The 26982-nt window shown below is 38.4% G+C and overlaps 7 protein-coding genes across 10 annotated transcripts in view; 4 read left to right on the top strand and 3 right to left on the bottom strand.

Moving 5' to 3' along the window:
• Positions 1–5325: 5325 nt before the first annotated feature.
• On the top strand, positions 5326–6767 carry LOC124183335 (general transcription factor IIH subunit 5). The gene is made up of 2 exons (XM_046571713.1): positions 5326–5462; positions 6581–6767. Exons 1-2 carry the CDS (start codon positions 5428–5430, stop codon positions 6765–6767), a joined length of 222 nt encoding a protein of 73 aa, XP_046427669.1. The 5' UTR covers positions 5326–5427.
• LOC124183326 (meiotic nuclear division protein 1 homolog) lies at positions 5432–6499 on the bottom strand. The gene is made up of 4 exons (XM_046571687.1): positions 6273–6499; positions 6059–6164; positions 5824–5970; positions 5432–5683 (listed from the first exon to the last, which is right to left on the bottom strand). The coding sequence occupies exons 1-4, from the start codon at positions 6497–6499 to the stop codon at positions 5546–5548; spliced, it is 618 nt and encodes a 205-aa protein (XP_046427643.1). The 3' UTR covers positions 5432–5545.
• A 68-nt stretch (positions 6768–6835) lies between the features above and the next one.
• Positions 6836–7646, top strand: LOC124183329 (zinc finger HIT domain-containing protein 1). Its single transcript, XM_046571700.1, has 2 exons — positions 6836–6977; positions 7192–7646. Exons 1-2 carry the CDS (start codon positions 6836–6838, stop codon positions 7515–7517), a joined length of 468 nt encoding a protein of 155 aa, XP_046427656.1. The 3' UTR covers positions 7518–7646.
• Positions 7647–9030: 1384 nt separating this feature from the next.
• Positions 9031–15250, bottom strand: LOC124183307 (pre-mRNA-splicing regulator WTAP). 3 transcript variants are annotated; one of them, XM_046571660.1, is made up of 7 exons: positions 15053–15250; positions 14524–14656; positions 13869–14225; positions 11781–11905; positions 11170–11348; positions 10742–10896; positions 9031–10663 (listed from the first exon to the last, which is right to left on the bottom strand). In XM_046571660.1, exons 3-7 carry the CDS (start codon positions 14155–14157, stop codon positions 9942–9944), a joined length of 1470 nt encoding a protein of 489 aa, XP_046427616.1. In that variant the 5' UTR covers positions 14158–14225; positions 14524–14656; positions 15053–15250; the 3' UTR covers positions 9031–9941. The 3 variants fall into 3 exon arrangements, with proteins under 3 accessions (XP_046427616.1, XP_046427597.1, XP_046427607.1); XM_046571641.1 differs by lacking the exon at positions 14524–14656; XM_046571651.1 differs by lacking the exon at positions 14524–14656 and having other exon boundaries at positions 13869–14221.
• Positions 15251–15439: 189 nt separating this feature from the next.
• On the bottom strand, positions 15440–18139 carry LOC124183299. 2 transcript variants are annotated; one of them, XM_046571628.1, is made up of 5 exons: positions 18034–18114; positions 17640–17903; positions 17196–17555; positions 16730–17081; positions 15440–16623 (listed from the first exon to the last, which is right to left on the bottom strand). In XM_046571628.1, the coding sequence occupies exons 1-5, from the start codon at positions 18097–18099 to the stop codon at positions 16085–16087; spliced, it is 1581 nt and encodes a 526-aa protein (XP_046427584.1). In that variant the 5' UTR covers positions 18100–18114; the 3' UTR covers positions 15440–16084. The 2 variants fall into 2 exon arrangements, with proteins under 2 accessions (XP_046427584.1, XP_046427574.1); XM_046571618.1 differs by having other exon boundaries at positions 15441–16623; positions 17998–18139.
• Positions 18140–18563: 424 nt separating this feature from the next.
• Positions 18564–19909, top strand: LOC124183319 (superoxide dismutase [Mn], mitochondrial). The gene is made up of 3 exons (XM_046571673.1): positions 18564–18733; positions 18947–19239; positions 19404–19909. Exons 1-3 carry the CDS (start codon positions 18696–18698, stop codon positions 19730–19732), a joined length of 660 nt encoding a protein of 219 aa, XP_046427629.1. The 5' UTR covers positions 18564–18695; the 3' UTR covers positions 19733–19909.
• A 250-nt stretch (positions 19910–20159) lies between these two features.
• The window catches only part of LOC124183228 (kinesin-like protein unc-104), a 44333-nt gene continuing 37510 nt past the window's right edge, over positions 20160–26982 (top strand). Inside the window, exon 1 of the mRNA XM_046571442.1 lies at positions 20160–20230. The gene's annotated coding sequence lies outside the window, so the exon portion shown is untranslated. The remainder of the gene's footprint in view (positions 20231–26982) is intronic.

Raw genomic sequence — 26982 nt, 5'->3', positions numbered from 1 at the left:
GCACTTTTCCGGTAACACCTAACAATAATATTACCCAGATAATATAATTTTGTAATAATACTATATATAGGATCTCAGAAACTGACAACTGATATGACCGAAAGATGGATTTTCCGGATTCTTTATAATGAAATTCTCATCAATTATTTACGATATCTCTGTCAAAATAATATGAATTTACGAATTCTTGTAATTGAAAAGATTATAAAAAGAAATACTGAGAATGCTATGCCGGATAGGTAAATGAAATTGTACTAATTTCTCCGAAACATCAAGTTGTTCAATGAGTAACGAGTAAAATTTCCGAATTTTACAATTCAATTATTTTACTGTATCGGTTGCGAAAGGTCAAGCCGGAGAGAAAGATGTTGAATTGCCAAACTCTAAATTGCCAAAGATATGTGCACCTTGTTGACTTTAATTCAGAATCGAAATTTATCAAAAAGAAAAATGTATTTACGTGGAATTCATTCTGACTAAACTGAAGAAATCACTCTGACTAAACTAAAGAAATCCGAAGGTATCACGATTCCACCTGCATTATACATTATCGAAGAATGAGTTTAATTGAAAATGAGTTAAATTTACGCAAGAATGAAACTGCCATTTAGAAAACTACAATATGTTAGTATTTGACTAGTGAAAATAAATTCACATATGCTCGTTTCCACACCACTGCAAGCGGTAGAGCACCTGGCGCGTTTTTTTTACGTGGTATCCTCAGTAGGCCCACTCCACGGAGAATACTTGCAAGATCGATCTTACGTTCTTAGAAAAATTGCAAATGTCTTTTTTTCACATGTTAATTATGGTAAATTGTTTTTCCCAATCAATTTCTTCTCGCGTATATTCGCAGTTTGTTAGACATTTTTAAGTTCATGTAACCCGCTGACTATTTATTATTGATGAAACATGACTGTTTTAATTATGGATGGAAGATGACAGTTTTAATTATGGATGAAAGATGACAGTTTTAATTATGGATAAAGGGTGACTGTTTTGATCTTATATGCGAACGGCGATTGACTTTGGATGTTCGCGCACGGTTTTTTTTCTTATGAGGTACGAGGTAGTCACTAAAATGGAGAACCTGGTGAATACGCAAAACAATCAACAACTAAGCCAAGATCGAAAACTCGAATCACTGTAAGACGTTGGTATTTAGCTATCGGATGACGATGCAGAAATCTTTGAAGAAATAGAAACAAATCGGAGTAGAATAAGCACAACCACCAAAATACGACAGAGCTGTATAATTCTACAGTGAAATACAAACTGAACATGAACTATGACCGACTCGAGAGAAAAAAAACTCTGACACTGAAAGGATCCCAATAAAATACTGGAAAACCATTTACAAAAAAACTATAGATGAATAAATTTTACCACACTTTGTAATCATGATGATTCTGAACTACACCACTAAATATATGTATCGGTGAAAACAAGATGACTGACCCTCAACCAGATCTAAACCAAACCCAAACCTGAAAAATGAAACGTTCATTCTTCAGTATAGTCAACACAACTCAGTTACCTGGAACAGACGAAAATATAATTAGTGACATATGTCGATACAGACAAAAATATACTTAGCTTAGATGAGTAAAAAATATAATAAACGACAAAAGACAATTTAATTAGTTCAAAGAGACAGAAGATTTGATTAGCTGAAACAGGCAAAAGGTTTAATTGGCTGTAACAGACAGAACGTTTGATTAGCTGAAAGAGACAAAGTTTGATTAGCTGAAACATACAAAAGGTTTGATTAGCTGAAATAGACAGAACGTTTGATGACCTGAAACAGACAAAGCGTTTGATTAGCTGAAACAAACAAAACGTTAGATTAACTGAAAAAGAGAGAAAGTTTGATTAGCTGAAACAAACAAAACGTTAGATTAACTGAAAGAGAGAGAAAGTTTGATTAGCTGAAACGTAGAAAAGTGTGTTCAGCTGAAATAGACAGAGAGTTTAATTAGCTGAAACAGACAAAAGGTTTGATTAACTGAAGCAGACATAAAGTTTGATTAGCTGAAACAGATAAAATGTTTGGTTAGCTGAAACAGACAAATGTTTTATCAGCTGAAACAGACAAATGTTTTATCAGCTGAAACAGACAAATGTTTTATCAGCTGAAACAGACAAAAGGTTTGATTAACTGAAACAGACAAATGTTTTATTAGCTGAAACAGACGAAGGTATGTTTAGCACAATCAAATAAGTCCACAAACTGAGAATAAATAGGTCGGATCCAACATGATATTCGCCTTAATATTCGTTACTTCGATTATTAATTGTATTGATGAATAAAAAACATTATCAATTTCGTGACAAAGATTTTTGTTCCTGCGCATTCAGTAGCGGTTTTCAAATGCCACTCTTCTTTCATAACTGAAAGGTATCAAGTCCACGCGCAAAAGGCGGCATGGAATTTGAAAACTTTATTATTCGTCAAAAAATTGACCGAAGTGCTGAAAGATCAACAAATCGAGAGTGCGTAACTCTTTTATATACTGTTTACAAAATCGCCGCGTAAAAACAGTGTCCGATTCCCGTTATTAATTTACGCGCAAAATGCTGCGTCCAATTCTCGTGATTAATCTACGCGCACTAAGGCGCGAAAGATTAAACTGTCAAAATATTTGTATTATCTGGGACTTGTCCAAAAAATTCTGTAGAAACCCAATCCACATCTGCATCTTTTTGAATTAGATACATTGCTATGCGGATTGTTCTTCTCAGATTACAAATCGAAATTGGGAGGGAGGTTGGAGAAGGGCATGCATTATTGTGTGGCGTGACGGTCGGCGGTCCTCTTCGACGCGAAGTCTTCGAGCTCAGCATCTCTCCCCATCTAGCGTACCACGGAACGCGATAGATGGTCCAGAGTTGCGTTTTGCCCATTCAGACGATCACAGAGTTCAATTGAACGGAATAATGATCGGTAGTGACTAAATAATTGAATTCAATAACGATTGAAAAATGGTTACAGAGTGACAAGAAATGGAAAATTCAATCTCGTTAATATTCAAATGCTTACATGCAAATGGTCGAGTGACTCGAATATGGAGTGTTTAGGAAAAAAAATTTCTGTGATCGTTTGACGCTGTGGATTACAAAAGTTATTAACATCACGGTAGATCGCGACCTTCCTACCCTTGCCTATTTCCCAACGAAACCACCCAACGAAAAAGAGAGACTCACACACACATGCATAAATCCCGCGACGGATCCCAAAACGTCCACCTACCTACCCGGTTACCTATATTCGATCTAAACGATTCTCCATTTTTTCCAACACACATCATTCTTCTTCATTTGCGCCGTGGTCACTGACTTACATTTTTGTTGGTTACCTGTAGAGAGCAAAACGTTTGTGTATCGTAGTCTGCCTACTCAGAAAACAGTATCATGGTTGTATTCTGCCAACCCTAATGTTGTATGTATTATTTTAGTAAATGTTGGCAGACTATCGGTACATTAACATTTTGTAAAATTGATTAAAAACATCCTGTATGCCAATTAGCATTTTTCTAAGCGAGCTAAGTCTGCAGTTGATCAATACTTGTTGGACGTTAAAAGATTGAAAATGATATATAATATAAGATGCAATTTGATTACGTTACGTTATGCCAGACTTTGGAATTTTATCGATTCAACATTATTGTGAATAATTGAATACGTTCAAACCTCAGGTGAACCCATCACTTACACGACATCATCGGTAAATTCAAACGTAGATTATTACATCAGTTATGAAACACAATTTGATCTCGCGAGTGCCGAGTAAGCGATAGTTACCTGTCGCGATACTCATTCCACTTTTAGCAACGTGTAAAATTTCTAACTTTGAGTAAGCTACGGTAAATTAAATTGCGAAAAAAGAAATGATTCGACTGAGAGTCAAGCACGTTGCGATCGCGAATGAGTCTATCCATGCAGCTAAGAAATCGAAGATGTGTGTAACAATTGTTACCGCCACGCCACGTGACAGAGGAATCCCAGGGAAATACCCATAACCTAACACGTGCAAACTCACCAACGTTGCCGAGAAATGGAAAAGTTACTCGGAAGTCTCTGCTTAAATCTGTGAAAAACAAAACAGAAAAACAGAACACTTATTAATTTAGCAAACTGGCTTTTCGGTTTTTAAATTAATTAGTACTATTGCCTAGCTTCGTATTTATGCATTGCATGTCATGCAAAAAAAAATCCGGCTTCAAATGTACCACCTTCAATTATCAATCATTAGATAAAATACGTATTGTTAATTGTTACCTTGACTCTGGGAAGCTCCACACTTTTACATGTAGTAGTTCTCTTAGCATCTCAGGTTTATGGGTGAAGCGACGCACTTTTCACATAATTTAGATCTTCACTAATCTCTTATAATCCAAAAGTCCGCACTACAATAACTCGATTCTACACTCACTTTCTGTGCTGTAGCTGTCTGTTCGAACCGACTAAATAAACTTGCTATCAATGCAACTGCGCATTTGCCGAAAATCAGCAAAAAAAAAAAAGAAAAACGGACACTCAACGCACAGAGACAAAAATATATATCACTGAAATCTGAAGTCACATAAAACAGTGGAAACTCGAAAAACGAAATACACCTAGAACGTTCGCAAGGTATTTTTATTTCAGTAACTCGGTTTTTCTTTAGGCTACACGTTTCTCCTCGTGTATTATTCACAGATGAGTGGTGGAAATACACTGATCGAAGAGTGTAACACAACCTGAACTACGCAGTCTGAATGTTGAACTGTTCTGAGATCATATGATTTCACTCCAATTTCTCGGAAACAACTGACGCCGCACAGAGCTCGGAAGAGATTTAAATAAGCTCTCTGAAGGACGGAACATAACAATTCACGGCAATTCTCCCGCCCTCTCTGTCGCTCTTTTCATGGAGCGGGGTATATAGCTGCACGTGTCCTACTCTCGTGGCTCCCTCTCCATGGGTAGAGCGACAGAGAGGGCGGGAGCATTATCGTCTTCTGTTTTGTAGAGAACCGATTTAAATCCGTTCACGAGACGCTTACGCCATTGCTACGCTCTATTTTGTATATCTCCATGGTCTTAACGGCCGAGTGAAAACACTCCCTCTTCCTTCCTGGAAAACACTTCGTAACCTACGTGCAACGAGAGCAAATGTTTAGAGGATTGCCGTAACATGTGACGTTAGGCGAAGTATGTATCCTCAGTCAACACCTAAGTAACGAATTTCGTGTACGACAGTGGTACTAAAATCAGAGATATGAAAAAGCGACTATGAGCTCCACAGTATATAATTTGTGTATCAATGCTGGAATTGCACTAGTTCACGGCCTTCTTGCCGTCCACAATAGCATTCTTTGACTTGAAACACCTCGCTGGTAAAGCTGTGTAATGTTGAATGAGCGCAAGAAATAAACAAAAACCACAATGGTGAATGTTATGAAAGGAATTTTAGTTGAATGGTACGTAATGAGTATACATTAATCCCACCAAACTTTCAGAAGTACGCATTTGAAGGATTCTCAGAAATATAATCGACATAACCTTATTCTACGTAATCCAAATCTTCGGCGATATTAAATTGTTTGTTTAGTTCCGTCTCAGATATATCAAATTTCTTCTTGCACCAGCTCTGTATGGCAAATATGTTATCCGTCCATGCATTTATTCCATCTTTATATTTCTGTAAAATGTAGTTGGAATGTTTAAACATTGTCATAATTGAAACTATTAGCAGCGATCGTTTATTAGAGTATTACTTTAATACTCATAGTAACAGCGATAGGTTCAATAGAATGGATCCATTATTTTAAATACATTTACCTCTGCTTTTTTAGTCAGCTCTGTAATTTCTTCAGGGTCATTTGCCCTGTGCTTTGCAAGTTCTTTTTGCAGTACGGATTCTCTTCGTTGCAACTTTGTCACCTCTTGCATTACTTTTTGTCTTTCTATCGAGTCTTCTTTTCCAACCTTGGTATAAAACAATATCAACTATAACGTGTTTTCATAAATCCACAATTACCACGTATTATTTTTGCTATCAATCGAAATAATTTACTTTTTCTCTGAGAATTTCTTCACTGATTTTAGCAATCTTCAATTCAGCCTCAAAGATTTTTTGATTTGCTTCTTCAATTTTCTTTTCAGTCAATTTAATATTTTTTCTACAATGTGTGAAGACAATTTATTAATAGGTTCAAAATGTTGTTTGCTTGCAATATGAAATAAAATCGAATATTTTGCATAATTGGATATATTTTGTGATACTTTACCCGGGAAATGCCCAAAAATAGATCGAGGTTCCAATTTTGTCAGTATCAATCAGTCCGTCATCAACCAAAGCCTGTACCACATCTTTAACAGATTGAGCTACGATACCTTTCTCTTTGGGAGCAATTTTCTCCAAATCCTTGAGTTGGAAGAATTCCTTTTTCTCATAAAATAGCTGAAGCATTCTAACACGCTTTTCATCTGCCGACACTCCTTTTCGTTTGGACATTTCGTTTCTTACGTGAAAAAATAAAAGACCGGTATGTATTGAGTTTTGTTTAATACTCTTTCTTTTTCTTCACTGTAAAAGCGATGCTGCTATGAAACAGTTTTTACTGCATCTGGATGAAACATTCGCCCTAGGAAAGAAATTCATCATTCAAGATCTTGATGAGCGTCACTTGTTCATATCTGCAGATATTTTGGAAACATTACAAACAAAAGTTGACGACCTTATGGATCAGATTTCATTCCCTCTAGCAGATAAGGGATTGTAAGATAAACTTGTTAAACAAACTGCTACACGGATATACTTTACATAAAGAGTGAAATTCGATCGACCAAAATGGCAGCCCGCGAATCAGGCAGAATAAAAGATGCAAACCAGAAGAGAGTTTTGGATGATGCAGCAAGGAAACGAAGACAAAGGAAAGCTCTCGAGGCTCTTGAGGAGGACAACTTTCATGATGATCCGCATGCAGATTTGGGTATTACATTGTCATTAGTTGAGAACGATTTTTTTGAAATGTTTTCAACCCTGTATTACACAAAATGAATTCATTTTATAGTTCCCATATAAAGTACTATACTTAGGCATTATTTCAAACGAGTTTAATCAGAACGAACAACGTAATAATGTGAACAAGATAAAAAAGTTAAGCGAATATGTTACAGTAGTCCTTGTTTGTTATTTGATTCCAGTAATGAGCAAGAAAGTACCAAAATTTCAAGAAACACTTGATAGCCGGGGAGTCGGGCGGAAAAAAAAGACCAAATCTGCAGAATATTACAAGCAAAGATTTCGCAAAACATTCTCTCAATTGGTGGAAGAAGATCACAACTACAATCCAACTCCACCTAATTATATGTCAGCCCAATCTCAACCTTCCCAATTTCCAGATAGACACTTTTGTACAGTTTGTGGATTTCCTAGCAATTACACTTGCATTCCATGCGGCGCCAGATACTGTTGTATTAAATGTTTGGGAACTCATTTAGATACCAGGTGTTTGAAATGGACGGCATAGAATACTATTCTGTACTGATTACCAGAAAACTCAACACAAATATATTGATAAACCATGTTAGTTCCTTAAGCTTACAATCAATGTGTGAATACCTTTTTTGTAATCAAAAATAAACATGCAATACTCAAACTCTATTGTGTCTATATAAAAAATTAACCCTGTGCTTGTATGCTATTTTAGATAACCTGCCAAATTCCTAGATTTTAAGTTACATTTTAATTTTCAGTTTGACTGTAATAAACATAACATTATTAGGAGACGATATATTTTTACATTTCGCGTTGACAGTGCTACCATGAGAAGAAAAAATTTGTTGCAATTCGCATCTACCAATTTGTCTTCTTAACCGAATAAGATTTTGTAACTTGTTTACTCTGATAAGTGTGATCAAACTCATTGTCAAGTAAGTTCGCGGTTATCTGCCCTTACCAGGGTTACACACGCTACACTAATCGTGTGATGTATTATGATCATTATATTTTTACCGTCAAAACAAAACATTAGACATTTGAATTATGAGAATTCGTTTCATATCGCAAAGTGTAAACTGAACTTACTTGAACGTGTTTGGTGACCGTATATCGTAAATAGCTATGATATTTTCTTGTGCGATTACGTTTGGTAGCTTGAAAGTGAGTGCAAAAACTAGTACCTACTACTTTTAAAGGTTAAATTATAGTTTTCTTTCCATAGAGACCCGGTCAAAGCCTGGCGGGACTGGCGCAACCTGCAGACATGTTTAATTTCAAACTGATACCTATTGAGCGACGTTATCCAATAACGTTAACTGTAATATAATTCAAAAGTCATTGCTCTACCTTGAGAAAAAATTCTTTACACTTTTACCAATATCAGTTTATCTTGACTTATATTCATTTGTCAAATACAGAAGAACTGGTGAAGTTTAGCAAGCTGAGCGACCGGCTGCGCATGCGCGAGTTTTGTCGTCTTCAATCAAGCAAGCCGGTATATATGGAGGTTATGTAGGTGATATGAATTTTGTCATTTTAAGCAGGTCTTAAATAATAGATGTAGTGATGCGAGAAAACTTTTATCATCAATTGACCGATGCCGAATGACTTGTAGAGTCATCGCAACAACTTAACCTCGAAATTGGCGACCGATAGATTTCCGCCGCTCAGCCTCTGCTACTTTACAATTCCTCTCGTATGCATATGTAGGTGTTGCTACCAGCGTGTTGGTACCACGCTGTACCCTACGCGTCAAGTAGGTATGTACAATACATTCTGATAGGAACCGTGATGCCAGAAGCAGCTGTGGTAGTTTTGGTAGTCACTGAGTAACACCACTTATTTTGTGTGTGCATACATTTGGGTACAGATGCACACAACGTTTAATTTTGAGCAGGGTGTCATGTGTCGTTTGCAACGCAGGTTGAATGAATGGCAACAGAGTGGCTTTGTATCTGTCAGAATCCAACATGTCACGTGTACCCGTATACCAAACTTAATTACAATTATTTTTCAAAGAAATGTGAATAACAAGACGTAAACATTTTTGAAAATATATATTTCACGATAGGCAAAACTACTATGTTAAAAGTAAATATTTCTGGGCCAGAGGCAGGGTAGGATAATGTAAAACAAATGCTTAATATGCAGGTAATAATATTATAAAATAGCAATGAAAAAACTCTGTACAGCCGTTTTAGTCGAAAAAATATTACAAATTTGAAAATTACGATTTGCATCGTGCAACTATATTTAAAAACAAGTTTCACACCTTGATTAGTCGTTCTTTATGGGACTTATTATGTCAGTTATATGCCTGTACTCCAAACTAATTATGATTCCCAATCTTATAATACATGATAACCAAGAGTACATTTCGTGATTCGTTATTTAATATAACTTCGCATATATATAATTACTGTATTTATATATTATACATGTGTTGAAGGTGCTAATGAGAAATTATCCGAAAGCTATTTCTTTGCAGTCACTATAAATAGATGACATCGTGTACTGAAGTAAATACATGGATATAAATTCGAAAACAATAGCTACAAAAACGAAGAACAAAAATTTGATCAACATATTTCAGTTCCAACAAAGTAGCTGGTTTATGCAGTAAAAAGAAGACATCGGAATGCTACAAGGCATACTTTACATTGTGTAACGTGCAGAACCACTGTGTCGATTGTGAGGAACATGCATGTATTGCTTTTTACAAAATTAATGCCACCTATTTTAGTAGTCTGCGCACAGTAAAGACAGCATACGATTCTCACTTCAAAATTTCATCACGCCAAGGAATAAAAAAATTGTCCTTTTGTTTAAATTAGGGGAAAGACAAATAAAAACAAATCAGCACCAATCAACCAGAAATCAATATGTTGCAAGAATCGTTGGCTACCTAAATTTTATGACTTTGCATTTGAAATTTCCACCAACAATAGATTGTTCATTCAGGATCACTCTGAAGCGTCTCACCATTAGTTAGCACCAACGCGTCATCGTCAGCTTCATTATAATCAAGAGAAAGAACACTTTCTCTTCGTTTTTTCTTATGTGTCCTCTCGTCATCACTGCCTGCCGCACTTTTTTCCCTTTTAGCTCTATCCCTACCCCTGGTTGTCCTTGTCGTCACCTCTTCCCCATTTGACTTACCGCTACCTTTGTTATTACTTTTAGTCCTCAAAGTCCTTTTGCTATTTCGATTATCCTGTTCCTCTTCGTCCCTGTCACTTAATTCCTCGTTTTCAACTTTTATGATGAGGGCTGCCGAATCACTGGAACTCTCGTCAATTTGTAGATCAGTTTGACTAGGCATACGTTCTGTCTTTTCAGACTTTTCAACACTTCCTCTGTCACTCCGAGGCGAAGCCTCGGGTGGTAATGGCGGAGTCCTAGCACCTTTGCACACGTCACTCTCTTCTGGTTTCACGGGTTTTACTTCAAGAGCCGTAGTACTTTCTTCTACTTCTTCTTTCTTTATTGGTGGAGTATGGGGGGACATGCCATTTGTCAGGTTGCTCTCACCCGAACTGGATTTCAGTGTAATATTTTCTTGCTGGAGTAATGTCACAGATTCACGTGCCTTGCGGAGTTCTTGCTGCAGAAAGTAAATAGTACTCTGCATACCTTCAACATCTTCGTCCAGGTCTTGTAGAAATTCATCCAGCTCTGTAACATTGTATTTTTCATTTTTCTTAAGCAAACTATTTCTATTTAAGACTGCAATGTAAAAAAAAGTATAGTTACCAGATTGAGATTTCTTTACTTCTTCACTGAAGCTTTTCTGCAATGCAAGTTCACCTTCCAGCTTGGCGATTCGGCCGCTTGCAATCATCCGCCCCAATTCTTCGTTTTCTTGATACAACAGCCTACACTTGGCCATTAACCGTTTTCCCGTATTGCTGTGAAAACAGGTTTGTATCCAATTAACGTAAGAAATCGTTTACTCAGAATTACCCAATAATGATAGAAATGAACTGAGAACCATCTTTAAAGTCAGAAGCTAATCAATATTGGAGTATATTATTCCTATTTCCATATTGAAAAGAAATTTTACGGTCTGTAGTACCTATACATCAGCTCGTGAACTATAACTTCTGTAAAATGCAGAGAATTCATATACAAGAGTTCACAATTCTCGGAAACTACTTTCGGTTGACAATTGATTAAGTTACCTGTCCGGTGTAAATTTCCAAGCACTAAGCTCATTTTGTGTATCTTCTAACTTTGCTTTTGTTGTAATGAGCTCTTGTCGCAGTCGCTGAATGAGTATGTTTACTGCAGGGTCCAACAAAGCAGATTTTAGTGCTGCTGCAGATGGTGCCTGAGCAGCTTTCATTTCCGATATTTGATTCTATGGTAAATATGGAAATTGAATTATGATGTTCAACTTATTTCACACAAAAAATTAATTTTACTAATCAGAAGCTGGACCTCGGTAAGGGTCATCAAAGTTTAAGGAGCGAAGAAAGAACTTACATGAAATGTTTGATCAAACGAAAAATATCAAGTTCATTCGAAGAATTTTAATACGAAACACAAAACCGAATTACAGTTATCGATATGTATATTGCTAGATATTTGGCTTCGAAATGTTTTGTATCACTTGATACCGGGCACTCATTTATTGAAGTAAGCGAGTACTTAAGCATTGAATTGTGCTCTAGCTGTCAAGTGATTTTTTTTTTCGAAAGAAGCTTTTACCAAGCGGATTAATTTGAGGCTACTATGCCACGTTTTACAAGCATGTGAAAATCAATTCTGCAAGACAAAATACATTACGTACAACATATTCTTGCAATTCCTGTTCTTTGGAGGCAAGCCTCCTCACTAAAATCTTCTCTCTGTGCGATGCTTCAGCGTACTGTTGCCTGTACTTGTCTTCTGAATCTCTCAGTGAAGCTAGTTCACCTATAACAGGGCAATTAGTAAGTCTTCTACGCTCGATTATAAAACTGGACCCCTGCTCTGTGCCTCTCAAGTTTTACATTACATGTATATTGTGTGGTGTTGTTTTCGTATTTTCGTAGTAAAGGAACAGAAAAAAAATGGTCAACAATGCCAGTACTAAACGTTTACTCATACATCCAACGACGACTAAATAGAAATATTAAGTAAAACACATATTTTTGAAACTATCTTTTGTAAGATGTCCAAGAGGGGGATAAATAATCTTAATGTGTATTCTGAGTGAGAATGCCTGTTTGAAATATTATTTAAAAATAACTGTACTGTGGGGCGATGGCTAGTTATTCTGATCTATTTATCGATTGGCATACATTTTTTTTAATTTCCTTCAACTTTGCCTTCAATCAATTACAATTGTAACTTCTTGACATTTTATTGCTTAATAAAACTTCTGAGTCACACAGAGGGTTTACAGCATCTGACAAAGAAATGAATATTAAAACATAAGAAGTGCTATATTTTGGTTCGCTTGGATGCTACAGTGGCGAAGGAGACACTGCGAGTATAAGTCATCGAATTTGATAAATCATCATGTTGGGGGATGATGGTTTAGACATATTGAATCTACGATAATGCCTTATGTGCAGACATAGAGGACGTTCATTGATAGTGACATTTACTGCCTGACAACTGACATCCTTAATTGACGCATACTTTGATCATGGAGTTGTCGAGCGTTGCCAATGACGAATTCTGTGCTTCTGCTGAGACGATGTTCTTTTCTGATGCTATCTTTGTCCCATGGTACGAGGAATTTGGTTCACCGTCCAGCCAACTTGTGCCAAATGATGTGATCAACATTTTTCCACATCCAGAAAGAATTTTCCAGGTCAAGGATGGTTTGATGGGAATATATTCAGAGAAGGATTAGTTGGATCAGTGGCATTAATCAGTATAATACTGGATGCTAGTTACAAGTTTGGATTGATTTTGGGCAGGGGAATATCAATGTAACTTTCTTGTTTGATTGTTTGAAGACATTTAACTGGAATGGTGAGCTGCTGACGTGGATTTATATTTCTCAGGCCCAGCGAAGTGGCCGATGCTTCTTCAAGAATCTTGTGGGCTGGCTAGCTTCTCGGTAGTCGTGAAAGCCATGAGATATGGTCAAGTCAGGAATTTCTATTATCACTAGCACTATCTTTTACATTGTTGCACATTCATTTTTCTATTGTGATCAACAAAAGTATGCAACAAAATATAACACCGCACTGGCACTTGTAATTGTGACATGGAAAAATTTAGCTCTTTTTAGATCAATTTCATTCAATTCACGAAAAATTTAATCACAAAGCTCCAGCATTCTCATTGGAATTATCCGACACAATTCACTGTTCATTTATGAAATTTAACACAGTTGAAGGAACAATGGAAGGACTGGACAAATTTGCCTACTTTTTTTTCATTGCACATTATTTCTGGCAGATAAGAAAAAAAATCACCACGCCAAATGACGCTTGACAAATTAAACACAAGAGGCACAGTTATCCACTCAACTCATCTTTTTTTCCCCACTCAAAATTGCTTCCTTCAAACACTACGTATTTCAGGAACGTTAATGATATCGCACGCCGTTTCAGTAACATAGAACGAGTTGTTTCATCTAACATTTACCAGCATTTTTGTAATCATTGCTTCATAGCAACATTATTGTGGCAAATCTACTTAATTCTAAACTAATCTAAGTATAACTAAAGTAGGTCAGTATCTTAAATACTATGAACTTAACTATCTTAGTAGACTAGACACTGGCAGGGAATGGAGATTCTCCTTCTCCGCTTAGTGTCTCTAAAAAAGTCTTGTCTTTTTTTCTCTGTTCATGAAGACATTTCAATTTCGCTTTTGAAAATTCAGTTAAGTAGAAATTTTGGCGAGTGAGGTGGGCTCACTCATGTGATCTCAGTACCTTCCTGGGCTGTAGCTTGTGCCTCTAGATATTCCACATACAAGTCCTGTTCGCGCCACTTCAACGCCAACTCGTCCCTTGTCAAGCTGTCCAATTGTTGCTCTGTTAATTTAATCCTGCGTGGTTGACGAACCCCCAAAGGAGAAGGTGGACTGTTCGGCTTGCCACCTCCGTTGCTTTGAGGACTACGAGGTGAAGACGGCCCTGCTGATTTTACTTCCATGCTTTCCTCAGCCATTTTGATAATACAGTTATGCTTGTTCTCGAGCTTGTTAGAAGATTTTAGCATCGATCTACGTGGCAAAGATGTTCTCAGTTTACTGGGAGTCGCAAATTCCTCCGACGGCAGACATCTGACTGAGACATATAGATACTTGTCAATATTTTACACTGTGCCTGACAAGTATTCAGACTATATTGAGTGTGCAACTAACAATCCCAAAGTGAGACACATAATCAGAAAATGGATTGTGAAATGAAACTAATCGTATTAGAATAAAAGGATAGTGATTCAAAATATGAGATAGTGGTGGCAAAATTACCTTACCACAATTAAAATATAACTCAAGCATCATTTGGAGTAAATCTTGACTACCTTTTTTCGGTATTTTACTTTCGACAAAGGTAATAATTGATAACCAGTAGAAACAAGAACCTGTGATCTGTAGGGATACAATCTTCTGAAGATCAGTTTCTTGTAAACAGAAATCACATGACGAGGGACAGAAGTGTGATAGATTACTTTCGAAACGTCAGTAAGCTGAACATACGCGATGAAGTTCATTAATCTACATGAATGTGTGAGAAAAAATTTTGTAAAAATAAATTCTACAGTGAATGTAGATGATAAAAATCCCAAGAGGCTGAAAAAAAGATCGAATAGACAAGTAGGATAGACGCCATTACTGCAATATGTCGGAGCATAAAACGGGGCGTCATTTAAAGACTGTTATTCTACTATCCATAAATACAAGTTGTTTCAAAGTAAATTACATTATCGCTGAGTGGCAGGCGAGATAAATTGGCCAGCGAGTATCGAGTTCTCGAAGATAGATAACGCGGAAAGGTATTGATAATTTTTTATTGTCGTTCGCTAGCTATACGCTCTCCCCTGCTCTAATTTTTCACAACCTCTTTGGATTGATTGTGGGGAAAATTAGAATTGACGGAAGAATCGAACGTACCTTAACGCCAGTAACTTAGCTCTTATATTCAACACAAAAGAAAAACGCCGGCCGCTTCAACTATTATCCGCACAAAACTGACATGATTTCACGGTATTTATCGTTTGCCGACCTTGTGAACTATGTTCTGCGTGCGGAACACCGCGCCATCACTAAACTGCAGTTAACTGAGGCGACCGCTCGATACGCCAGTGAGTGAGAATGGCCATTCAAGTAGCCGACCGAAGGCTCGTGGTAATCAAAAGCCCTCCACTCAGGATCCGGTAAAGTCGTCCCGGACTGTGATTGGTTCCGCCATTTTCGAGGAATGATCAACCTTACATGCTTGTAGATTAATGCGTGATACATAGTTTAAATGTAAATGTTACTCGGGAATATTAGGACGAAAGTACGTATAATGATAAAGTCACTCATAATTTATTGTCTCATTGTGTTTTCATCAATACAGTTATTGTGAAAAACCATAATTAGGTTCAAGTGAGGTTAGGTGAGTTTGACCATCCTCTTTATTCCAAATCCTACTTAACTTGTATACAACAATTTTACAATGAATCTGTTTGTGATAAATGATAAAAGCTTATGCAACAATCAATTAACTATTTGCGATAAAATATTCTTACCAATTTCAATACTAAATTAGTCAGGAATCGGGTTAATTGCTGAAAGATACAAGAAAAATGTGAGATTTTAGTCACAAGCTTATTTATACGGAATTTATCACATGCAAGTGATTTTCGAAAAATACGTTTATCAGTAGAGATATAATTTATATAATCCAAGTTCAGTCTTCATGCATGTAGAATACGTATCAAATAATATGGAAAATAAAAAGTACGAATAATAACACTTTCAAAAATATGTACAATCATGTGTAAACATTGAGTTAGACGTGTCTAAATTATTAAAAGAATCACCAAACACTTATAAAATTTAAGGAGGAGACATGTAGGTAGCAAAGCAAATTTCTACCACAGTTTAATATTAAATAATTTAAAATACACACATATGCTTCAATATTTTGTACCCAAAGCATTAAGCTTTCTTCTTGATGAATCCGAATTTGTTTGCAGTACTTCCAGGCAAAGTTTTTGGCGAAGCAATGTTCGATTCTAGCTTATTAGTAACTGCCAAAGTTTTTAGACCCGATGTATTCAGAGAAGCATTGTGCCTTGAAAATTCAGAGGAGCTGGTTTTTGGAATGGGTGAAACTCTTCGCTTTACTGTTACAATCGTTCTAGATCTTAAAGGATCAGACTTTATCCCGCTGGTTCCAGGTCTTGGAGTATCGACTTTTTCCTTAACTGGTTTGGGTGAGGGAAGTCGCCCCCCGAAACTCCTTCTTTGCAGCAAAGTTCGACTAGTTGGAGTAGATTTGTTATCAGCTGGTAATTTTGTTCCGTCAAAACTTTTTCGGAAAGATGTTGCAACATTTCTTCGTACGGATGATCTGTGTGAATCTACATTCCTAGATGCAGGCTGAATGGGCAGAGAGCAGCTAGATCCAGGTCGTGAATTATTTCCAGGACTAATTTTGAGGGAGTTCTTAGGTGGATCCGGTTTCAGGAAAATATCTTGAAAGAAAGCATACAGCGAATGAGTCCATAATAATGGAAAATAAGGCTCCATGACTATACTCCATTAAGTGGAAATTTAAAGAACATTCTTTTAGTCAATTACCATCCAAGTTTGCATTTGAGCCATGCGGACTATTACTCAGCATAAGCAAAGCATGTTCCAGATTAGCTTTGGCTTTAAATAAAAAGTCTATAAAAGGCAGATCTCTCCCCTCACTCTGCAGTGATATTTGTCCCAGTGACATACAAAGCTGAGGCATCGGAACTGGAGAGCTTGAAATTTTTGGTGGAGATGGACGAGGCTCGCCCTCTATGCTTGAGCACTCAATGTCCATATCAAAAGTCTTCTGGCGTTGAAGAGGAGCGATACATGGCGGGGAAACCGCAGCAGTCGAGATAACCAAATTAATGTTACCTATATCGTCCTTTAGAATCAGCTTATTATTTGAAATTTCCTGAAATACGGTAAAATTTAATTGAAAAATGCCTAGAAGTTGAGCTATGAACAAAATATGTCATTCAAAATGAGGATTAACATGTCAATTGTTACGCTTCTTGCATCTCCTTACTTGTGGCTTATGCAGTGAAACACTGCAAGAACGGTTTCTAGGAGAAAGCAAAGAGGCTTTCGAAACCTCGTCATTCTCCGCTTCATTGCTTTTAGTGAGTGTATCTAAGGATCGACATCTTGCTGAATTAAAATCGGACTCAGTATGTCGACGCATAAATGGAATGCCCGCTGCATTAGACGGAGGTTTTAACGAGCATTCTCTAGCCGATGCATTTGAATCTGCATTCTGATTGAGGTCTGGAATGTTTTTTATCAGCTTGAAAAGGTGGTGCGTAACATCCCGAATGACATTTGTGACACCTTTATTAATTGGTGGTAAAAGGTTGCTACCAGTTTCTAAAACTTTGCTCATGTTCTCCTGATGAAAGAAAAACATACATAAATCATTTTCAAGGATGTCTGCTTCTTTCGAAACTTCGATCAGATTTATCTTTCATATTACCATGCTCCCCAAAGGGGCAGTGCCACTCACGCTCCAGAACGAAGCGTCCTTCGCATCATCCTGGTTTGGGCACTGACAACGAACATCTTCTAGCTCCATCACGGCTCTCATTTTTGAAGAGCCGCATTCTATAATTATTTTCAGGGTATCATTTTTAGTTCCATTATTGCCATTATTATCCTCCTGCCTTTCAAATTCTCGCAACCGAAAGCCAATTGCCTGAAGGAAGCATGCCAGTTCAGGGGCATCAGGTTTGATACAGATCTGAAAATGATCACACCACATTATGTAGCTAAAGTGTGAAAACAACAGTGATTTGATAACAAAGAATGCTGCATGAATATTATGCAATCCTTACATCTTCCGCTTGTCCAGTATAAAACCACTGCCCTACCCATTGGAAAAATTTTCGTTGAGCCGAATTACGGTTTGAAATAGAAACAGCTCCGCTCTTGTCCATTGTATCACTAGTACTGGAGGTCGTTCGTGCGAATTAGGTACTCCTAACAGTCATTTCAATATCAGTGTTTACGTTTTTTCACCGCCATACCGTATAGGCCCACAGCTTATCCAATAGCAATATGGTTCAGCTAATATTTATGTTGTATATTTAATACAATAAAAGGAATAGATCGATTTATCATCAGAAGTGGTAAAATTCTGTATTTATTTCCGACTAAACTAACCATTTCGCAATTGTATTACGTGATTGATGTATTTCTACATTATTCTCATAAAAATTTCTCAAGTTTAATTTGCTTATACAAACACACGTTTGAAGAAATATTTTATGCTGAAGTACCTGTATTTATTTCAGTAAAATTAACGATAAGTAAATAATAAAAAGATCGGGTTAAAATTATCGTGTTCAAATACTGGCGCGTAAAATTGTTCCATCGTTCCGTGTTTATGAATTAGTCTGAAGTTCATCCCGAGGCCTAGACCAACGTAACGTACTACGCAGCCCGGCTCACCGGCCTATCACCGGATTGTTGCGACATAAGTAATTGCCGGTTCTATTGTGATAAGCAGTAATTTATTATTCATTATTGGACTATGTTTGCTGCAAGACGTGCCTTCGTAACAGGGGCTCTGTAAGTATTGAATCACATTTATAGGTTTTGATTGTTTAAATTGCGTATTATGTAATTGTTAACCTAAGATTATTGGTTAATTTTCACAATGACATGTATCTAGACCAGTTAGATAATCCTCGATAGAGAATTTCATCGGAGCGACTTTGATCTACATTGCTAAATAAACGATTCTTCACGGTTACATGATATCTATTTCTAAAAATTTTTAAGGAGCGCCAAGAATGTTGCCAGGCAAAAGCACACTCTGCCTGAGTTGCCCTACGACTACAGGGCACTGGAACCAGTCATCTGTGCAGAAATTATGGAGCTTCATCACAGTAAACATCATGCAACGTATGTAAACAATTTGAACATTGCTGAGGAAAAATTGAAGGAAGCTGTGAGTAAGGGTGACGTCAATACCGAGATTGCATTGGCACCTGCGATTAAGTTCAATGGCGGTGGACATTTGAATCATTCCATCTTTTGGAACAATTTGTCGCCCAATGGTGGGAAACCAGATGGTTAGTTATATTTGAAATTCTCAGTTGGATTTATGACTCGATGTTTTATTGATTTTTTTCAAGTATGACGAGAAAAATGGTTGATTATCAATTATGGGTATTCCAATTTTTTCCTGAGGGTGCTAATCAATGCCAGGTATATTTTCTTGATGCATTTTGTTCAGGTGCTCTCCTCAAGCAAATTGAAAAGGATTTCTCCAGTCTGGAAGAACTGAAGAAACGACTTTCGGAGGCCACTGTCGCCGTTCAAGGTTCTGGCTGGGGCTGGCTTGGGTACAACGCTAAAGATAAAAGGTTGCAGATTGCAGCCTGCGCTAATCAAGATCCTCTGCAAGCCACAACAGGACTTGTGCCACTGTTTGGTATCGATGTTTGGGAACACGCATATTATCTCCAGTACAAGAATGTCAGACCAGAGTATGTCAAGGCGATATGGGACATTGCAAATTGGAATGATATCAATGACCGCTTCAAGAAAGCAGCTGGATGTTAGACGTACTGCCCCAAGCATTTATAGTTTCTAGAAAGTCACTAGAGACTCAAGACGATTGAGTACTGTCTTTGAAATTAAATATCAATATCTCACTTTATTACACAATCGAAATACTCCGGATATTTTATTCAGTGTAAATTACTTTATACATAAAATTATATTCTATTCAAAAATTAATTCTGCGTAAAAAACTTACACCTGTCCTACAACGTTAGATGACTCGATATTCTCATCTTTTAGTATAAAATGTACAAGAATCGAAACGTTGGCTGATTACAGATGTTACCAACATGATATACTTTTTTGACAAATTAGTTTGGTAAATATTACTCCTGTATTTCTCAATATTTGAACAAAATTACGTCGCGTGACAAAAACGTATCGGCGCTTCATAGATATCGATCGCGCGCGCAGAAACGAAGGAACGCCGGAATTCGAACCACTTGATAGTATGGCTGCTCGACCTCAGCTGTTTTCGGATCTTCTTCGGCCTATCTGGTAAGTCAAGAGGTTACTTTCGCATAATGATAATTTCCATATTATTCAAAGTTTTCCAACACAATCGTCATTTCTTCGGTGTCGTTTTATCAGCTGCACAGCTCCTCACGCTGCATCAATCAACTTCATATCAATAACTATGCATGCGAAGTTTGCATACAAAGTACTGTCAACACTTTGACAGTTTATTTATTTACACCCACTTATACTCACAGGGCAAGACGCGATGCGCGTTGTTTTTATATTGCCGATTCATTATTCATCTTCGCAAATTCTAAATTCGTATTTCAGACGGTATTTACGCGACTTCTTTATTTCTTTGTACGGTTCATGTCATGCATCGATTCATGCGTAATTGTACTTTTGAATCTTAGCCAGAACGATGGGAGTCTTGAATTGATCTCATTAATAGCTCGGTGAAATTTTGTTCACAATTTTGTACCGCCGCTACAATACAATACGATCAGGACGCAACACCTCCGCGAATTTGCAGCTTAGAGGCTTTGTCGCAGTAACTGATGAGCTTATTTAAAGCGTACGTCGAACGAATTAATCGAACCTTACAATTCACCTCCGAAACTTTATTCATGTCTGTAAATATGCGAAACCACATCGTCTTCCATTTACATATGGAATTCTGTGTTTACTTATTCTTTTCTTCAAATTAACAGAAAAGTGAAAAATCCATCGACGTAAAACACACGAGCTGAAAATATATCCCCCGCAAAATGCGACAGGGGTTATTTCATCTCGTCGCGGATAGATCCTCTCCCAATTTGTGGTATAACAAAAAGTTGCTGGTTTCGATATGTGTGACAAAGTTATCACCGGATAACAATCATTGATTCCTGGGTTGGATGGCGCCGTGCGACCTGCAGCGTCGCGACGCCCCGCAAAACACGAGCCTGTTAGCTCTTCGATATCCACCCTTTCAATTGCACATGCAATAGATCTGGTTTGGTTCGTTATCGCTGCGCGTCACTCGATAATTCTCCGATCATCAACAGTCGCTGCGATCTCCCTGCATGCAATGAAACTTTTCTGCCTCCCAGTTTTACCCGATCGTATTTAAACGGGAAATTCGAATACGGCCGAGACTGCAGATCCTCCGAATTCCTGAGGGCTGCTTGCAAGTTCTCACCCTCGGTGAATTTAATTAAAAGGCAGTCAATCACTTGAAATTTTTTTAATTTTCCCCGTCACGAAACGTGAAGAATAAAGTAGCTATACTTGAAGAGCGATTGTCAGGTTTTCCAATGTTTAATTTCACGGAATGTTATTAGGCAGCCAGATGACATCGATTATTGAGTCAAAGTGCGAAAACTGAAACTCGTAACGCATTTGAAAAAGTTGTTTTTCAACGTATGTCACACTGCAATGCAAAATGAGAGGGAGAAATATACGGAGAAGGATTGTACATAGCTACGTTCGGTCTTACTAACGAGCTTCTGGCAAAACGAGTCACATTCGACCGTCCACTTTTACTGTAAATCTCTTCAGCATCCACCCGCGTTTTAAAACTACGCGACATACATTTCCGACGCTACGCACACCTGAGCTGAGCTTCCGAGGTGAGCGCGGGAATCGTATTAGCTAAGCTGCGGAGAGAAAACTTGGCTTGTATGCAGAGGTTGATGAAGTTATTAATTTATCAAAGGCCACCAGCTCTACATCGAGTGGGAATTTCATACGAGAATTTCACGTCCGTCAAGGCCCTCCAGAATTCTGTACTTTTATTCGCAAAAGCTCACGGGCTTGCATGTTGTACATATAAATACTTCAATGCCAGGAGAGATGTCTCGCTTTTCGATCCCTTTGTCTCGTGCGGTATGAGTGATTTTTTTATTTTTCTTTTTTAGAATGCATCTCACATTCAGCTCGCTCTTTGATTTCTTTTTACCCATTCTCTGTATGTGCTCGTTTTAATGAGTTTCGAGATTAACCGCAGCTGGTGTACCTAAGCAATATGCAGTTTATCGGGATTACCGTTCGTAAATTGCGTCCTCGCATAGTATTCCTGAAAATTCTTTACCTGTACGGTTGTTTGTTCCATTTTAAGACCCGAAATTAAAATACGCGTGCTTATACGCAGGTATACGAGACGTATAAGCCGTATACCTGAGCGAGTGCGCTAAAGTGGATACAAAACTTTTTTTGCACGACGGAAAAATCTGTATAGCACTTTGCTACGCAATCGTGCATGAAAATAAATCCCATGGAGAGAGCTGGGGTAGTGAGGGAAAAAAGCTCTCCACACCCCACAGATTGACAATGTCGGAGATTGAAATATGTCTGAAAGAATAAAACTTATACCATGTTTTGCAATATTTCAAGTGAAAATGAGGTTAACTATAGATGCAGGTCCCTTTCTTCACTTTTTGGATTCAAGCAAAATACTCTTCTACGTTTATTACAACGTCCATAATTTTTTATCGGTAACCGATTGCTAGTTTCGTTTAAAAATTGACCTTAAATCGTATTTCCAACTGTTGTCCTCTCTGGGTATATAAATACTTGTTGGGCTGTTAGGCTTAATTCACAGTTATCGGCAAGCGTCAGTTTCGAAGTGTACATCACCCCGAATGAATGACTAATTTCAATATCGGTCGTGTCGCCGAGTATGGATCCGTTTGAGTAGAATCCACCCATCGCGAAATGTGCGAAATGACGAGAGTAAAAACCGATGCCAGGATCAGAGTACCCGCAGCAGTTGTACAGGGTGCACGGTGAACGGGTCGCTAGACCCGCTGGAAGCCTCCTTAGGTAAAAAGGTACTTTGTTTTCAGTCCGTCAGTGTCTGCGGTAGGAGGTGAGTCGGGTTCTAGTCGAGCCAAGCCGGAGCCAAGGGTTGAGGGTCGAGGGTCGAGGGTTGAGAGGCCCTGCGGGATATGGGTTGCGGGTTGCGGCGGGTCCCGGTGACTCACGTTTTCCGTTGCCGGGGCGGCGGTGATGCCTACACGGATACGACGGTGAGGGTGGCGAGGAGGCGGTCGAAGCCTCGGAGAGGCAGGCGAGGGGTGCCGTGCACCAGACACCATCGATCTACGGTGCTTCGCACTCTATTCAGAGTCGAACCTGCCTTGCATCCTCCGCATTTACGTGTCCCACACCCTTTGCGTTGGTGCACGAATTGCAGTTTGGTCGACCCCTCGTAACTCCGAAACTCGTTTCATCTCGCTGATTCATTCATCCCCTCGCGATATCCGGTAGCCGATATCCGCGTACTGGAAACACGACACATTTTCAACGCTCAGCGGTTTTCGCCCAAACTATTCCCTTGACCTCTAATCGAAAAGGTCAACAAGTTAGGGGCTCCAAAATATCATTCAAGTTTGAATTTATTTAACGCGAAATTTCATATGCGGGGTCGGAATCCCCCCCGCAGTCTCTTCTTTTCAGTTCTGTACCACAGATTTTTTCTACGCATGTATTCGCGTACGCAATAGTATACGTATACATGTAGGTATTACATACATACGCTCCAGGCAAACCTTATGTACTGAAATATACCTTTGGCTTTGAAATCTTGCCGAAGTACCGCGTCGTCTGACTTTACGTCGGTAGAGCCCAGCGGCAGAACCCGTGAAAAACGATGCGTTCAGAATTTATAATTTACAACATAGGTACGGGTAAGAAATATAACGGTTCACGGAACATGGACCCTTTGTTCGTTACCTACCTTTTTTCCATCCCGAGGGTAGTCAATTATTCGACGCTTTACGATATGTAACTCGAAAGTTTGCCTCAATAAGAGACTTGCAGGTCTTGCATAAGAATGCTCCGTATCATCCTGGAGCCTGTGATTTTCCTCGCGGCATGGAAGAGGACGGTAAAAAACATCGGGATCGAGTAAGAGTGGAGAATTGAGCGTGTTCGTGGTTTTCCATTTCCTTACTTCTTGCAATTTTCAAGTCGTTATGCACGACGCGAAAGAGTTTCTTCCTTTCGTTGAACTCGTTCCTTTAATTTAACGAACTCTTTCACTATTTCCGCGACGCCTTGCGCACTCGTTGCTCTTTCGTCCTGGGGGCAATTTTTCTTTCCGTCTCGCCGGTGTTTCTGCGTATCTTTCCAACTCCATTTACCCATCCTAGACCGGGGAATAGCGAAGACATGTACATACTTAAATAGACGGGACGCTCAGAATGACGTATACTGTGCTCCGTTTCAATCGTACCTATGGGAGATCAAGAAACCCATATATACGTGTACCTCTGTTTACTCCAACAACGGGGTTACGACCAGCAGAAAAACATGCTCTACGCCGCTATGGAACTAAATCGAAGTCGCGGTGGTAAATGAACGAGCAAAAATTGCGGGGTTGGAGAAAAGTGCCCGAATGTTCAGAACCTGTTTTTCAATTCTCCGTAGTCACCGTTTCTTCGATTATATATACCTGTATATTTACCTATGCGTTTACGTATCTGCACACTGAAAAAAATTTCATTTGTTATAGTAACTAGAAAAATTCAGTAAAACAGATATCGTTAAAAAACTGTTTGAATACTGTTGGAATTACGAAAAACGAGGTACGCGTAACCATTTTGCGCTATTGTCGATCCTTTTTTGGTAATTGCAACGCAAAATCATTTTGTTCGGTTTACTCTACTTTGTTAGTTAAATAAGGCTTTAATGTCAATTTATCGTTGCACAAGTATTAAATTTTCGCAACAGTTACAAGAAAATATAGTAACCGTGATCGTAATGGGAAAGAATAGCAACGGATACTAGACTTTCCGGTAACAGCTAGAAAACTAATTTTCATTTTCTACCTAGAACTATATTTTTCGATTGTGGTAAGAAATGAAAATAGTTAAGGACTGAGCGGTAACCGGAACTAAAAATCTCTCTCAGCGTATAATACACATCGCGACACAGCAGAATTTCTGGAGTGCGAACAAAGTTATACCTACCCACCCATAACATACGGATGATACTGAACTCGTATTTGTATTTCGTTTTCCTTGCTTCTAACTTTTTCATATTTACGGTGTATTTTTTTTTTTATTTATACGGAGCAAGAGCCGAGTTGGAAAACTTGGAGTCTAACACGGGCTTGCTCTTTGATCTCAAGGAGCAAGCGAGTTGTCGTCGTTGGGTATATTTCAGACTCTAACTCGCGTTACAGAAGCTTTCTTTCGGCGAGCAAGAGGTTTCTACATTTTTCAGGCTCACATATGTACGTATATATAACTGTACATATGCAGACACGGATAGTGCTCTCTGTACTTGAAAAAATGTCCTTTGAGAAAAGCTGCCTCCTGCTGGCTTTCAGCGAAAACCTTGCCTGCTACTTCGGCCAAAATTTCATTCGTAAAGATCTTAGTCTATGCGCTAATTTACAGAAAATTATTACAATTCGTCGTTGATTTCTTTGTCTCTTATACAGTTGAATTTTTCGTTTTCAACTTCAAACCCGGCACGTTTTGCACTTTAAGGCGGCAGGGTGGACAAATTAAATCTTCTTTCTCATACTCTTTACTCCCTCTCGCGTTTTCTACATGTATAGGTACGTACATTCGGTGTATCGTGCCACGTACACCTACACATATATCGTTTCTTCCATCGTAACTTTGGACGAGTTTAATCAGTCGGAACGAAGCATTTCATACGAGGAACACATTACGCGCACACATTCTTTATTCATACGCAAGAATCCCCGTTTCTGCATACCGACATATTTGAGCTTCTCTGGCTCGCATGTCCGTAAGTATTCCACCTGCGCCACCCATCCACTTGATCGACTATCGCCCTCCAAATCGATTCCTATATATACATGTACGCGGTATTCCTATATAGCCCTGACTGAACTGGCCCACGTAGCACACAAAGCACACGAATTAATGACCCTTCAGCAGGACCTTGTGCCCCTACATCTCGTGCGATTTTTCCAACCACGGTTTATATTTGAATCCGCGAGGTCTTCTGCACGCGTATAACACGGTGTATAAATATTGCACCAGCATAATGTATGCACGTACATACTCGAGGTTATTCATGTTTTCGGTGTTATGTTGCACGCATATACTTGTAGAGGAATTATGCTTGTACGAAAACATTCGTCCCTTCTCGCTATATTATTATCTACACACGCTGCGGGTCGTATAAATAACGCGCAGAAAAATATTTGGGGATACATTCGCGTCCGTTTCTTGTTCCGCCTTAAGCACTACTAGAACATTTCAAAAACTAACGATTTTTATGCACTCGTTAATCTCCTGACCCGAGCGCGTGTATTCGTGCGTAGATGCCTTTTTTTTCCATCGGCTATATTTTCTCATCATTTTTCCACTCCATTTTACATCGAGATCGGAAAATTCTCTTGCCGTGTCGGGGTCGAACCATCGCCGTTATATTTTTCTTTGACATCGTTTCCCTCGGGAGATTTGGTTCGGTTTATTTATTTTTATGCAGAAGCTGCGTCGTCCTGAAGATAAAGCTACCGTGCTGCAGAATGGGAACGACAACGAACGAAAAGATTTGCCTTTCTTTCATGATTACGAGAGTGATGAATGGATAAATGTGTAATTCCGACATTATTCGCACAGTATTTCTAAAGACAAATGTGTTTTTAGAAAAATATCCTCCGCCGGTTTTCTCGAGAAGCAACAGCGCGCATGAATCGAGTTTCAAAAACGAATACAAGTACAATCTTACGTTTGTCACATTTTATCCAATCTTATCGTTCTAAATCTCAACACAGCGCGTACACATTTCTTCACATCAGACTATAACAACGGTCTACGGACTTT

Source organism: Neodiprion fabricii, chromosome 1, assembly GCF_021155785.1.
Source record: "Neodiprion fabricii isolate iyNeoFabr1 chromosome 1, iyNeoFabr1.1, whole genome shotgun sequence".
Lineage (NCBI taxonomy): Eukaryota > Metazoa > Arthropoda > Insecta > Hymenoptera > Diprionidae > Neodiprion > Neodiprion fabricii.
The sequence above is the reverse complement of the archived record's forward strand: the minus strand, read 5'-3'. Positions and strand labels throughout refer to the sequence as shown.

What these genes read in the sequence shown, in the direction of transcription:
- LOC124183326 (XM_046571687.1), bottom strand. Translation starts at nt 6,499, where the DNA reads ATGTCCAAACGAAAAGGAGTGTCGGCAGATGAAAAGCGTGTTAGAATG. An exon ending in TATTTTTGGGCATTTCCCGG is followed by an intron (nt 6,165 to 6,272) that starts GTAAAGTATCAC and finishes CACACATTGTAG; the next exon opens with AAAAAATATTAAATTGACTG. An exon ending in AGCTGACTAAAAAAGCAGAG is followed by an intron (nt 5,684 to 5,823) that starts GTAAATGTATTT and finishes TACATTTTACAG; the next exon opens with AAATATAAAGATGGAATAAA.
- LOC124183319 (XM_046571673.1), top strand. Translation starts at nt 18,696, where the DNA reads ATGTTTGCTGCAAGACGTGCCTTCGTAACAGGGGCTCT. An exon ending in GCCTTCGTAACAGGGGCTCT is followed by an intron (nt 18,734 to 18,946) that starts GTAAGTATTGAA and finishes AAAATTTTTAAG; the next exon opens with GAGCGCCAAGAATGTTGCCA. An exon ending in CAATGGTGGGAAACCAGATG is followed by an intron (nt 19,240 to 19,403) that starts GTTAGTTATATT and finishes CATTTTGTTCAG; the next exon opens with GTGCTCTCCTCAAGCAAATT.
- LOC124183329 (XM_046571700.1), top strand. Translation starts at nt 6,836, where the DNA reads ATGGCAGCCCGCGAATCAGGCAGAATAAAAGATGCAAACCAGAAGAGA. An exon ending in TGATCCGCATGCAGATTTGG is followed by an intron (nt 6,978 to 7,191) that starts GTATTACATTGT and finishes ATTTGATTCCAG; the next exon opens with TAATGAGCAAGAAAGTACCA.
- LOC124183335 (XM_046571713.1), top strand. Translation starts at nt 5,428, where the DNA reads ATGGTGAATGTTATGAAAGGAATTTTAGTTGAATG. An exon ending in AAAGGAATTTTAGTTGAATG is followed by an intron (nt 5,463 to 6,580) that starts GTACGTAATGAG and finishes TCACTGTAAAAG; the next exon opens with CGATGCTGCTATGAAACAGT.
- LOC124183307 (XM_046571660.1), bottom strand. Translation starts at nt 14,157, where the DNA reads ATGCTAAAATCTTCTAACAAGCTCGAGAACAAGCATAACTGTATTATC. An exon ending in AGGAATTGCAAGAATATGTT is followed by an intron (nt 11,349 to 11,780) that starts GTACGTAATGTA and finishes TATTTACCATAG; the next exon opens with AATCAAATATCGGAAATGAA. An exon ending in TGGAAATTTACACCGGACAG is followed by an intron (nt 10,897 to 11,169) that starts GTAACTTAATCA and finishes CTGTTTTCACAG; the next exon opens with CAATACGGGAAAACGGTTAA.
- LOC124183299 (XM_046571618.1), bottom strand. Translation starts at nt 18,099, where the DNA reads ATGGACAAGAGCGGAGCTGTTTCTATTTCAAACCGTAATTCGGCTCAA. An exon ending in ATACTGGACAAGCGGAAGAT is followed by an intron (nt 17,904 to 17,997) that starts GTAAGGATTGCA and finishes GATCATTTTCAG; the next exon opens with ATCTGTATCAAACCTGATGC. An exon ending in TTTCACTGCATAAGCCACAA is followed by an intron (nt 17,082 to 17,195) that starts GTAAGGAGATGC and finishes ACCGTATTTCAG; the next exon opens with GAAATTTCAAATAATAAGCT.